This window comes from Chlorocebus sabaeus, chromosome 24, assembly GCF_047675955.1.
Source record: "Chlorocebus sabaeus isolate Y175 chromosome 24, mChlSab1.0.hap1, whole genome shotgun sequence".
In the NCBI taxonomy this organism is placed as follows: Eukaryota; Metazoa; Chordata; class Mammalia; order Primates; family Cercopithecidae; genus Chlorocebus; species Chlorocebus sabaeus.
In genome coordinates this window covers 33,423,748-33,436,554 of record NC_132927.1, presented here as the reverse complement: position 1 = coordinate 33,436,554, position 12,807 = coordinate 33,423,748, and the positions used below count along the sequence as shown (strand labels likewise).

At 37.2% G+C, this 12,807-nt stretch overlaps 1 protein-coding gene across 1 annotated transcript; it reads right to left on the bottom strand.

Annotated features, from left to right (window-relative positions):
• Positions 1 to 6,190: 6,190 nt before the first annotated feature.
• On the bottom strand, positions 6,191 to 7,977 carry LOC119619024 (heterogeneous nuclear ribonucleoprotein A1). Its single transcript, XM_073011023.1, has one exon. The coding sequence runs from the start codon at positions 7,914 to 7,916 to the stop codon at positions 6,954 to 6,956; it is 963 nt and encodes a 320-aa protein (XP_072867124.1). The 5' UTR covers positions 7,917 to 7,977; the 3' UTR covers positions 6,191 to 6,953.
• Between the last annotated feature and the right edge of the window lie 4,830 nt (positions 7,978 to 12,807).

Here is a 12,807-nt window from a genome sequence, read left to right as displayed (position 1 = left end):
AATAATTGATTATCTGAATGGGAAAAAAATTAAACACAGACTTTTATCTTACCTCATACACTAAAATTAACTTAAAATAGATCACCTACCTAAATGTAAAAGGTGAAATTATAAAACTTTTAAAACAAAATGTAGGGGAAAAAAATCTTTGCAAACTTGGGATAGGCAAATATTTCTTACATAAGTTATAAAAAGGCACAAGGTATAAAATCTAGAATTGCTAAGTTGGAGTTTATCAAAATTTAAAATGTTTGTTCTTCAAAATACACCATTAAATAAACAAAAAGTGAATCACAGAACAGAAGAAAATGTTCTTTCTCCCATTTTTTAGATGCAAAAATAACTCTTGCAAATCAATAAAGCAAAAATATTTTAAGTGGGCAAGAGATTTGAACAAACAATTCACAAAATAAGATATGAATGGTGGATAAACATATCATTCATCATAGCAAAATGCAAATTAAAACCATAATGAGATTCTATAACACACTTATTAGAATGGCTAAAATTAAGATTGACAACATCAAGTGTTGAAGAGGACATGGGGCAACTGGAATTCTCATACACTACTTGTAAGAATGTAAAACAGTATGATCACTTTGGATGACATTTTGACAATTTTTCAAAAGTTAAGCATATACCTACTGTAAGACCCAGCCATTCTATTACGAGGTGTTTACCCGAGTAATGAAAACACATATCCATACAAAGACTTTCACAAGGATGTTCTTTACATCTTTATTTATAACAGGAAAAAACTGGAAACAACTCAAACATCCACTAATTGGGCAATGAATAAACAAAATATGGTATACCCAAATCATGGAATATTACTTAGTAATAAAAATAAATGAACTATTGATATACACAACAAAATGGGTGAAACTCAAAAATCAATATGCCGAGTCAAAGACACCAGATCCAAAGATGTGTAAATTGTATGATTCCATTTATATAAAATTCTAGAAAATGCAAGGTGTGTTATAGTGACATAAGCCAAATCAGTGGTTGCCTGGGACCAGGAGTGGAGGGAGGAATCACTGCAAAGAAGCACAAGGTACCATTTTCAGTTGATGGGGATAGTCTGCATTCTGCTGGTGGTGATGGTTTCACAGATATATGTTTGTCAAAACTCATTGAATTGTACACTTAAAATGGGTGCACTGTATATTATTAAATTATTCCTCAATCAATTTGAAAAAATAAAAGTACTATTTGGTTCATTTTGGTTCATTTTCAAACCTACTGTCATTTTTGATAGTTTCTTATTGTTAATGCATTTTAGTGATTCCTATTTTAATTTTTAAAGCATTTTGTACCTGTTTATTTTGCATTCTATATCTGACATTTCATCCTAGAAGATCCAAGTCTTTTATTTATTGTTTTTACTGACTCTCGCTTACAGAGGATTATTTTCCTGTGAGATTGGTGATCTTCGGTTGTAAGATTAGATTTCATTGATCTTAATCCCCTGAAAACCTGGGAGTCTAACCTGATGATGGTTTACTTCTGACAGGATTTGGATTTTCTTTGACAGAGATTCAGGGGAACTACTGAGCTGAGGGCACACCATTTTCTACCAGGTTTTCTGGTTTAATGGCAGGACCCAGGTTCAACTGCCTGAACTTATCTCCAGCCCAAAGTTGAGTCCACCTCAGTCTGGCCCTCAGAGAAACCCGGCATGCTCTTTCTACTCACATGTTCCAGTTCCAACTCATGAACTTCTGCTTTTCCCCAACATCCAAAGGTTTCCCTCTATCTTGCAAGCTCAACTAGACGATATAAAATATGGTACATGCAGAATCAATTTTTACTGCAAGAGCCTCAATGAGTCTTTCATACTGCGTGTCTACACTTATCTTTTTGAGTCTCAGAGAAAAGAAAAATAAGCCCTAAAAGGTAAAATGATGGCCCTGCCTTTAAAGGGTCTTGAACTGCAAATGCATATGGATCATATTACTAACCCAGGCTCTTTCTCCAAATCTGATTATGGGCAGCAAAGTTAAGCGCTAGTTATATATAGCTATACATTTTGTACCAACATTGAGGAGAGAAATGTTATAGGCCAGGGATAACATAACAAGACAACTCCACAGAGAACAAGGGAGTCATATAAGAATTTAGAGCATCATATTCATACCAAGTAAAATAACTTGCAAAGAGGGTTGCTATGGTTTTTCACAATCGTCAATATTTTCCTCTTTGAATTTTTACCTAAACTACATTTTATTTATCCTTAGGAAACAATTTATAGTAATTTTAATTATTTAGATATTGAATGTTTGCTCTATTTCAAATGTAATAGACTACTTAGAATGACTAGCTTACCCACAGGATTTTTGAAGTTGACAGTTGTGGAGAGCTGTGTCTAATTCCAGATTTCAGTTCCTGTCTCTCTTTACATAAAAAAAAATGGTGTAAAAAGTTCATTGAATGTTTTAATTAGCATGCAAGCTGAGTCTCAAATCCAAAGGAAAACCTAACACTATTTTTAGTTGTAAGGTGAAAAGAGAGTAACATGTTGAAATAGTACAGGGTAAAGGATTATTATTATTTACAATTACAATATAATCATTTAATAAGTACCACCATGTGCTAAGGGCTGAAGGAACATTTTGTGTTTTTTCTGATTAATACATGACCATAGTGGGGAATTACAGTGGTTTATTGTTCTGGTTTATGATCTTGGTCTGAATTCAGGATAAAGTAGGAATGTGCCAGCTTCAGAGCCTCATATACTTTCCTTATTACCTGACTGAGTCACAGGGATGTCGGTTCCTATTTTTTTCTTAGTCTCAAGTGTGTAACCAACCTGCTCAAAAACATTGCTTTGGTTAGCCAATCAGGAAACAGAAATTAAGGGACTGCCTCATCCTGCTGTATTTTACTGAATGAACTTGCCTGAATCACTTGGAGACCAAATTCTTCCTGGTTACAGTCTGCATCACATTCAACTATTATCTGTGGGTTTCCTTGGCTGGGCAGCTAGGGGTGGCTAATGATGAGAGGCATATCCAAATCCCAGCAAGCCTCCTCAGGCTTTGAACTCAACTTTGGGACGTGACAGGACCTGGCAAAAATGGAAATACCTTCCCTGACATTTTCGCTCATGTTTTTCTAAATTCACTTTCAGATAAGGGCAGTGAGTTTGCTAGAGTGGGAAGTGCTGACAGACAAAGTGTAGTCTACTACAAAATTCTTCCTGGCACTCTAATTATCCTTTCCTTCTCTACTTCAGTATCACATGTAGCCATGTGTAGAATCATAAAATAATTATGCAGTGTACAAGCTTTCTGGGAGCATGTACCACTGTTTTCCTAATTCTTTATCTCTCCCATTGATCGTGGTGTGTGTGCATTGATCCAAGTCGGCCATCTGGTTAGGCAAGATAAGCGTGCTAGTGTCTTTGCATTGCACTGTCACGCGGGGAGGGGGCACATTTTGGCTGTAGGGAATTACGGGGGCAGGATTAGCCCTCTTCCTATGAGGAAACTGAATTTTAAATGCAATGTTGCAGCTGCATGGACCATGTTGCTAACTTCTGTTTTTGCCATGAACTGGGTAGATTTTTCTTCTTGTTCATATTGTCTCCAAAGGTACAGAGATGCCTTGTATTAAATAGAGGGGGATGGAATGGGGAGAAGATTCATTTTTAGCACATGTAAGACTTGCAAGTGACTGATACATTAGAGGATTTCTATATGGTAAAATTGCTTTCAAATGACTACAAAAGGCTGCTGAATAAAAGGCATTTTAAACTGAGACTTGTTGGGCACCCCCCTCCAAACAAAATTATTTTCAAGAGGAAAGATATTTGTATTAGTCTATGAAAAAAGAAAAGAAAATAGAAGAAAAATATATGCACGTATCATAGCAGAAGGAATTACTGCATGAAGCCCAGAATGGGACTGTTGGATATAGTCTTCGTTTGTTTATCTCTTTCTTTCACGTACTGAAATGAATGTTTGCCCCAAGTTTATGACCACTGGGACTGGCTGAATGTGCTATTTAATTCAAAGAGACTTTTTTCCAGCCCTGTTGGTCACTGTTGTTTTTAAAATTTGATTGCGGCCATTGTTGTCTCATATTCTGCAAATGTGTGGAAGACTCAAAAGCTTTTCCTCTAAAATTGAACAATTCTGTCAAAAAAGATTAGTTCTATTTTGTCTGCTGGGTGCTGACTATTCATGAATGTAAAGAGAGAGGGCTTGGGTGTCATACTAAGTTGCTAAGGTGGCTGGATTTCGGCTATTGACTTGAGGATACCAAACTGGAGGCTACAAAAGAGCAGCCAGAAGGAGAGGGAGAGGCGGCCTGCCATGTGTTTAGCTACACCTTCTTTAGCTGCCCATTTATTTCTTTTGTTGCCAGAACTTTTATTGTCATACAGTTGAAAAAAATGTTAGACACAAGCTTCAGGCAGCACCAAGCAGAAAAAGGGATTAGCATATCACTAGGATCATCTTACACTGAACCAAATTCTTTTCAGGATGTATAATTAGTGAATACAGTCTTTTTTTTTTTTTTTTTTTTTTGGAGCCTATGGACAGCAAAAAAATGAGCTTGGATCTCTGGCTAGAATATTAAAGGAAATAAAAGATATTTGCCAATTTCAGAGAGACATATACATGTTAACTGTTTCTTCGCAGAGCCTTTGCAATTCCCTCAAGAAATGTCTGGTTGAATGGGAAAACTTGCTATGAATTCTGGTCATTGTCTCAGGTTTTCCAAGAGGGAAACACTGTAGTTGAACACGCTCAAAATTTTAGACCGATGAAATCAGATTCAGGATTAAATGAATGTAGAACTTTTCTGAGCAGGGGATACTAAAAGGAAATGTGTGGTTTTCACACGATGATATTGTAGTCTGCAGAAGGTACTTTGACAGTAATTAAAAATATAATTGGGAAGTTAAAGGCAGTAAAATGTACATTTTGGGTCTGTTAGTAAATAATTCTGTGGGGCTCACTTAAAGCTGTCTAAAACTTCCTATATAATTTGTGGGTATTAAATATGTTTATCTGAAGAACGAAAATGGAAGTCTTGGATTGCTTCCCTTTTAAATCTCTTTTCTTTTTCTCTTCTCTTCTCTTCTCTTCTCTTCTCTTCTCTTCCTCTTCGTTGTACATTTAAGCTGTTTTACACACAGCGTGTAGGTAAAAGCAGATTTGTCTAATTAATTCATATTTAACTGGAAGGATGTCTATTTACATTTCCAGATATGCAGGCTTTTAGAGAAGCACATAGTGAGTGAAGACAGAAAAAGAACCTTTTATCCAAAAGTGTATTTTTAAGAATTAACAGAATATTCATTAAAAGTAAAAGTGCTTATCTGCATATATCTCAGTTTAAATTTCTCAAGGTAGATGATGTTTCTGTTTAACAGAGGAGGTATTGCTACGTTGGTTTGTGTGCTTAGGGATTCTTTATTACAGTAGTTATTACTTATCTTCATTTTTTTTTTTCACTCTCCTGTGGATGGCATCACCCTGTACCACCATCCTCCCGCTCCCTCCAAATAAATCACAGAATCCCAGCCTTAATTCTGGTTCAGTTTCATATCATATTTCTTAAGGACACTCTTAACTTGTCTTTGAGACACTGTTTTTTTAAAAAACACACATTTTAACTATTGACAAGAGTAATGCAAACTCGGTTCCGTAGAAAGCAGCTATTTCAAATTTTACAACCCTTAAGATACTAGGGAAAAGATTCATTGAGCTTTTCCTTGGAATTAGAGAACCCAAGCCTGGCTCTTTATTTTCTTATTGATTCTCTTTTGGAATTTTTGGTCAAATGTCTTTCTGTTGGCTAGAAACAGACCGTGAACCTAGGTAGCACAGAAGACTCAATTGTGTTGTCTTCATTTAGAGAAAATCACTTTAGTTTGCAACGGTTATGTCTCCATGGAAGTTGATGTGCAGAATTAGAAACATGGCAAAAAAGAAAGAATAAACATAAAATTAATGTAAAAATGTGAATTTAGATATCATTCTTTAATTAATTATAACGATACTTTAAAGAGTCAATCTTTGTCATTTTAATATTTAGAGTTTGTAACATCTATATTTTTCCTCTGACATTTACTTGTGGACAGAAATATCGGTGGCTACAAGGAACTAGCTACATACATAGCTACATACATAGCTCATGATTTAAGATGGTCTTCAGTCGCTAACACTTTTGCTAATTTTCTTTTTTTTGTTTTTTTTTTGTTTTTTTTGTTTTTGTTTTTTTTTTTTTCAAGAGAATTAAATCGTTTATTGATTACACATGATAATGGATGATACACAAGCTTCATTCCCATCTATAATTTTATCTGGTACCATTATTCAATTTAGATATATTGCATAGGATGTGCCAACAATCACTTTTATAACCAATAATTCCATGATTTTGCTTGGGTAATCCCTTTTAACGGTGAACTTCAGGTCACAACAGTAACTATCAGTTCAACTACACCAAGGTTTCCGAAGACAATGGCTTCTCCACCCAAGCAGGTTGTATATAAATTCCAAATAGAACCTGGCATCACCCTGAAGGAATTCTAACTTCACACTGTTGGGGAAGTTTACCAAGATGGCTTCAGAGTAGACTAACTTTACACAGCACATTAAAAAAAAGACATTTATTCAGCGTCACGATCAGACTATTACATTTAGCAATCAACAGCATGGGTGCAAAAAAAAAAAAAAATCTACATTAAAACCCTTTGTTGGAATGCTTTACACTTTCCACAGAACAGAAACTAAAATAACCTGTTATACAATTAGTCACAAATACAGTCCTCGAGTTTTTTGCCCATACACATGAGTATTTGTCTAAAACATGTCTTCTTTGTAGCAGCTAGGCCCTGCCACCACTGTGCTTGGCTGAGTTCACAAATCTGTTGTAACCTGTAGCTTCCCTGTCACTTCTCTGGCTCTCCTCTCCTGCTAAGCTTTGTTTCCTAATTAAAATCTTCTGCCACTGCCATAGCTACTGCTGCTGCTGGAACCGCCATAGCCACCTTGGTTTCGTGGTTTTGCAAAGTATTGGCCTCCACCGCCATAGGGGCCAGAGCTTCTGCCTCCAAAATTTCCTCCCTTCATGGGTCCAAAATTTGAAGACTGATTGTTGTAATTGCCAAAATCATTGTAGCTTCCACCACCTCCAAAATTGCTTCCATCATTACCAAATCCATTATAGCCATCCCCACTGCCACCATATCCACCACCACCACGGCTGCCACCAAAGCCACCACGACCACTGAAGTTTCCTCCACGACCGAAGTTGTCATTCCCACCAAAACCACCTCCACGACCACCACCAAAGTTTCCAGAGCCACTTCGACCTCTTTGGCTGGATGAAGCACTAGCCATCTCTTGCTTTGACAGGGCTTTCCTAACTTCACAGTTGTGGCCATTCACAGTATGGTATTTCTGAATGACAATCTTATCCACGGAGTCATGGTCGTCAAAGGTTACAAAGGCAAAGCCCCTTTTCTTGCCACTGCCTCGGTCAGTCATGATTTCAATCACTTCAATTTTCCCATACTGTTCAAAATAATCTCTTAGGTGATGTTCTTCAGTGTCTTCTTTAATGCCACCAACAAATATCTTTTTCACAGTTAAGTGGGCCCCTGGTCTTTGAGAATCTTCTCTTGAGACAGCTCTCTTTGGTTCCACAACTCTTCCGTCCACCTTGTGTGGCCTTGCATTCATAGCTGCATCCACCTCCTCCACAGTGGCATATGTGACAAACCCAAAGCCCCTGGAACGCTTGGTGTTTGGATCTCTCATTACCACACAGTCCGTGAGCGTTCCCCATTGCTCAAAATGGCTCCTCAGGCTCTCATCGGTTGTTTCAAAGCTCAACCCTCCAATGAAGAGCTTCCTCAGCTGTTCGGGCTCTTTAGGAGACTCTGACTTAGACATGACGGCAGGGAGAAGAGAGACTTTAACGATGCTTCTTCGGCGGCGTCCACGGGCAGAAACGCTAATTTTCTAAGAACATATTTTAATCAAACTTGTGATTTGCTGTTCCCAAATCATTGGCTCTTTATTATTCACATAAGTTTTTTGGTTTTGCACCTGGTCAGTTCACACTACTTAGATTCTTCTCATGCATAAGCACACTTATGCCCTCACAGATCAGAGACTTGGGCTTCCCTTCAGGGGACCGGCCTTCAGAAACATGGCTCTTAATAGTCTAGAAAATAAGAGAATGATTCTTAAATCTAGAGTCCAAATTGTTGAATTCAGAGAAATGTAATGTCAGCCAGACATAGAATATCCTCTGTTGGGTAAACTAAAAGTGAGGTCTGAAGAGTTTTTTTTTTTTCCAGAACTTGAAAGCAATGGCATTGAAATATAGAGGGCTTCCTATAAAGCAATTTTTAGGTTACTCTGGACCCTGGAATAGCACAATGTCAGGAGTAGACAGGGAAAAAAAGAGTGTGGCCAGGAATAAGAACTCGGCATGGGACAGAGAATTCAGAAAGGTAACGAAGTGGAGGGAAACGCACAGAGAAGAGGTGATAACAAAGTTTCTATTTTAGAGTTTTATGAAGACCAAAAACAGAGAGACAGAATATCTTTCTGAATATCAGTTTTGAGCTTTAAAATAAAAGTCATTTGTGATTAACCAAAATATAGTTTGCTAATCAATAGAATCCATGTTTTTTAGCTCATCAATGTATCACTAGCAGTGTGATTTTTTATACAGAATATTGCATATACTTTTAACATTGCATACATAGTATTATCATGTTATTCAGATTAACCTACTCGACCTTTCTTTGATATATTCATAATGTCCCTTGTAAAGTTTAACCTCCATGATGGCAATAGCTATTTAATATGATGTGTCAGGCCAGGTGCGGTGGCTCATGCCTGTAATCCCAGCACTTTGAGAGGCCAAGATGGGCAGAGCACCTGAGGTAAGGAGTTCGAGACCAGCCTGATCAACATGCTAAAACCCTATCTCCACTAAAAATACAAAATTAGCCAGTTGCAGTGGCACATGCCTGTAATCACAGCTACTGGGGAGGCTGAGACAGGAGAATTGCTTGAACCTGGGAGGTGGAGGTTGCAGTGAGCTGAGATCACGCCAGTGCACTCCAACCTGGGTAACAAGAGCAAAATTCAAGTCTCAAAAAATAAATAAATAAATAAATAAATAACGTGTCATCAAGTTCAGTGCCACATAGTCATTAACACCCTTAGCTAAATTATTTTGAATTCTATGATTAGATACGCTTTAAAGATACAGATAAGATTCTCCAAAACATGGGTATGGTAAATATGCCTAATAAACCTCATGACTCCTATTAGGGATGAACAAAGAGACTGGCCTTTTTAAACATATAATAATGCCATAGTCCACATTTTAAAGATATTAACTTATTTTAATGTATACAAGTAGAATTTTAAAACTGTTCTTTGCAGATAGGCCCTGTATAAATTATTATTTATTTTTCCAAATATTGTTTACTCTATGTTACAAAATCCACTGGCTTTTTTGACTCTGAATGTGTACACAGCTATTAAGAAAAAGGAGACGTTCCAGTCTTAGGAGTAAAAATTGTCACGATGACAATAAGAATGTGTACATTTTTAACAATGTGATAAAAGCATGGGTCCCTCTCAGACATAACTATAAAGGCAGATGTTATAAATAATGTTTAAAAGAGAATAACATTATGAGTCGTGTGTGACATATTCTGATTAATCTATTTTACTGATTAATCTATAATGTGAAAACGAGAGGCTATTTTATTTTAGTGGCTAGTTTTAACTGAGCTCTAACCAAGGTCGAGGTTCCACTCTAAGGGTTTTACAATGATCATCTCATTTAGTCCTAATAACCATATGAAATGTGGATTGTTATTATTATTATTATACTCTTCCTATAGAGGAGGAAACTGAGATTCATGGAGGTTAAGTAACTGGCCCAAGGTCATGCATCTGGTAGGTGGTGAAGCTGGGTTCAAAACCAGGTAATCTGACCTGAGTTTGTTTCAACCACAACACTACACTAGCCTTTTACATATTCAATAGAATTGAGAATACAAAGTTACATCTAGGCCTGCAGGATTATTATAGTGGGACGTATACCTCTAGGCAGATGGAGAGGATATATGTAGAGTCAATGGGACTAGCCAGATAGCAATTGTCATAAGATCCTGCACTCCCGGTTAGGAGTTTTAATCCAGGCCTCTAGATGCATAGGATGTGAGAGGTGGAAAGGAGTTAATAATTCCTAACTTTAACCCTGTTATTTCACAGATGAAGGAGCTGAGAGGCAGAAAGGTAAAATGACTTACACTGTCAATGGCACACTGAGACTGGAACTCCCAGGTCTCTAAACCCCAAACCAGGCCTCTTCCCTGTATTAAAGTCAATAAACTGCTTCAGGATTTTTTGAGACAGAACAAAATGGGCAAAAGATATGTATGAAAATGATGTCTGCTGCTACTTGTAGGCATAGGAATTGCTGAAATATGTTAATGTTATGAAGGGAAAGTATCTATGGGATTGAATTGGCAGCACAGTCAACATGAACAATAAAGGAAAATTAAAACTTCAAATTTAATTTCAAGACAATGGTGAAATCGGGAAGGAAGGCAAGGACAGAAAATAATTTCTTGAGTTTTAGCATACTTGCCTTTAACTGGAAACCAGCTCTCCATGTGGAGATGTCCTACTGCCATTAAGAAGTTTAAACGTTCCAAGGGAGAAAAGATCTAAGACAGAGATGTGGAACTGAGAGAGCGAACAGAACATGAGAACTGGCATCAGCAGTTCCAATTTACCTTTAAACACGCACACACACACAGACACACACATCTTCACCTTTTTTTCTTTTGTACTTCTTGCTGCCAAGACATCTTTTAGATATAGGAAAATATCACTTTTGTTCTAAGTTAGGCTCACACTCACACTCATAGAAATAAATTTGCTCTGGAAAAACCTGTATTCCTTTTGACTTGAATAGATGAGGAAATGGTCTACAATGTGACAAAGCAGAGAGCAGAGCTTTGAAGAGGAGTGGTATGTTTTCTTTTTCCATTTTATAAATTCTCATCACCATTTTTCAAAGTCATATTTTTTTGGTTAATAAATATTGTAAGATATTTATTTAAGCAATGTTTTGGACTTGAATTCACAAAACTTTGCACTCTTAACCTGCTGCCACTAACTTAAATCTTGTTCAAATATAGAAGGTTAATTCAATATACATTTTTTCCTCATGTTTTCTATTTCAATGATTACAAAACCTATCAAGGTAAACAATGATATGGCATTTTTGGCAAAAGATATACCTGAATTATAAAATGGTCAGCTCAGGCTTGTATCTGTGGCTTCATATCCCAACCACTCCCATGTTAGTTTAGTGTCAAAAGTTGTCATTTACCAACGAGGAAAGTGAGTTGGTCCCCAAAGAAAAGGAGTTTTGTTTTTACTACTGGGAGAATGTAGTCTTCATTAGGTAAACAAAGAGGGTTTTCATTACACTGTAAACACATTTCACAAAAAAAGACCCCATTTAAGTTTCTTTTTAAATAAACTGGAAAATTTAAGAGAGTTAATTGGAGGTCACTCAAATGACAATTAATGAGCAGGCCCAATTATCTTCTGACTACTATGGGGCTTAGAGATGTTTTTATCTTTTATTTATGGCACGAGTTTAAAATGTGGGCATGCCAACCCAAGGAGAGGCAGGCACAATATTAAATGACAGATTTCTCTATTTATATTTAAATAACCATCTGCATGAAATTATGCACAAGTCATGGAATAATTCCTAGCAGAAATTACTGTTTAGAAAATAAAAAAAAATCTGAGGCATAGTGTGCCTTTCATATTAAATTGCCCATTTCCAGAACATCACATACGTTTGCACAATGTAAAGATGCTGCATTGCAGGACCAATACAAATCGCTCACAATGTTAATGAAGATGGATAGGGAAGGCTGAAAAACATTCATTTACGAGCACAAGAGAAAACGGGAGCAGCGATGTTCACAATCTCTACTTTAATTTTTTTGTCTTGATAATATCCAACTGAATGATGGTAACTTGAATAATACAGCTCTTGGGGAGGTTTTGTGATACATTTTTATTTTCGGTTTTGAATATGGTCTACTTTTTCCCATTTGGGGTGAAAATGTGCATGTGAAGTTTGGAGGCTTACAGCTAAACTAGGAAAAAGAATCTTACTCTAAAGTACCATGAACAGGGTAGACTGACTACAAAATTTAAACAGCCTTTAAAATCAAAAAGAAAAAAATACTTCCTCGTACTAAAAAGATTCCCTTTCCAACTAAAGATGTGTTACTTTTCTCCCTCCCTTCTACCCCAGGTAAACCATCCACCCTTCCCAAAGCTCCTCAGCCAAGGGGCAGCTGTGGTTGAATCTATGGAGAGTAGGACATGCTCTAAGGACTGGGAGATCTATGCCAGGACGACAGCATCAGGACCTCCCTCGGCGCATTGCAACATGCCACCCTTTGCCTAAATTGTAACAGGTTGAGGAATGAGCATGTGTATCGGGAAAGGAGGGGCTGCCCTTTACCAATCAGTGAAGGGACCTGATGCTGCCCCACCAAGGCTTCATCTCCACCGTTCCCACCAACTCCCTCCAACACCTTACATCCAGCTTCATCCCTCAGTTAGCCAGGACTCCTTGATATCCCCAGACAATTACTGGACTTCCCTTTGCTTTGAAGGTAGTATCTCCATTTTCCAACATCCCTCAGAAGAGTGAAATCAAGGCACAGAGCCACTCAATCAGATATTTCAAAAAACTGTTGCTCCGCAGGCC

Excerpts from the sequence above, each read along its gene's own strand:
- LOC119619024 (XM_073011023.1), bottom strand. The coding sequence starts at position 7,916 with ATGTCTAAGTCAGAGTCTCCTAAAGAGCCCGAACAGCTGAGGAAGCTC.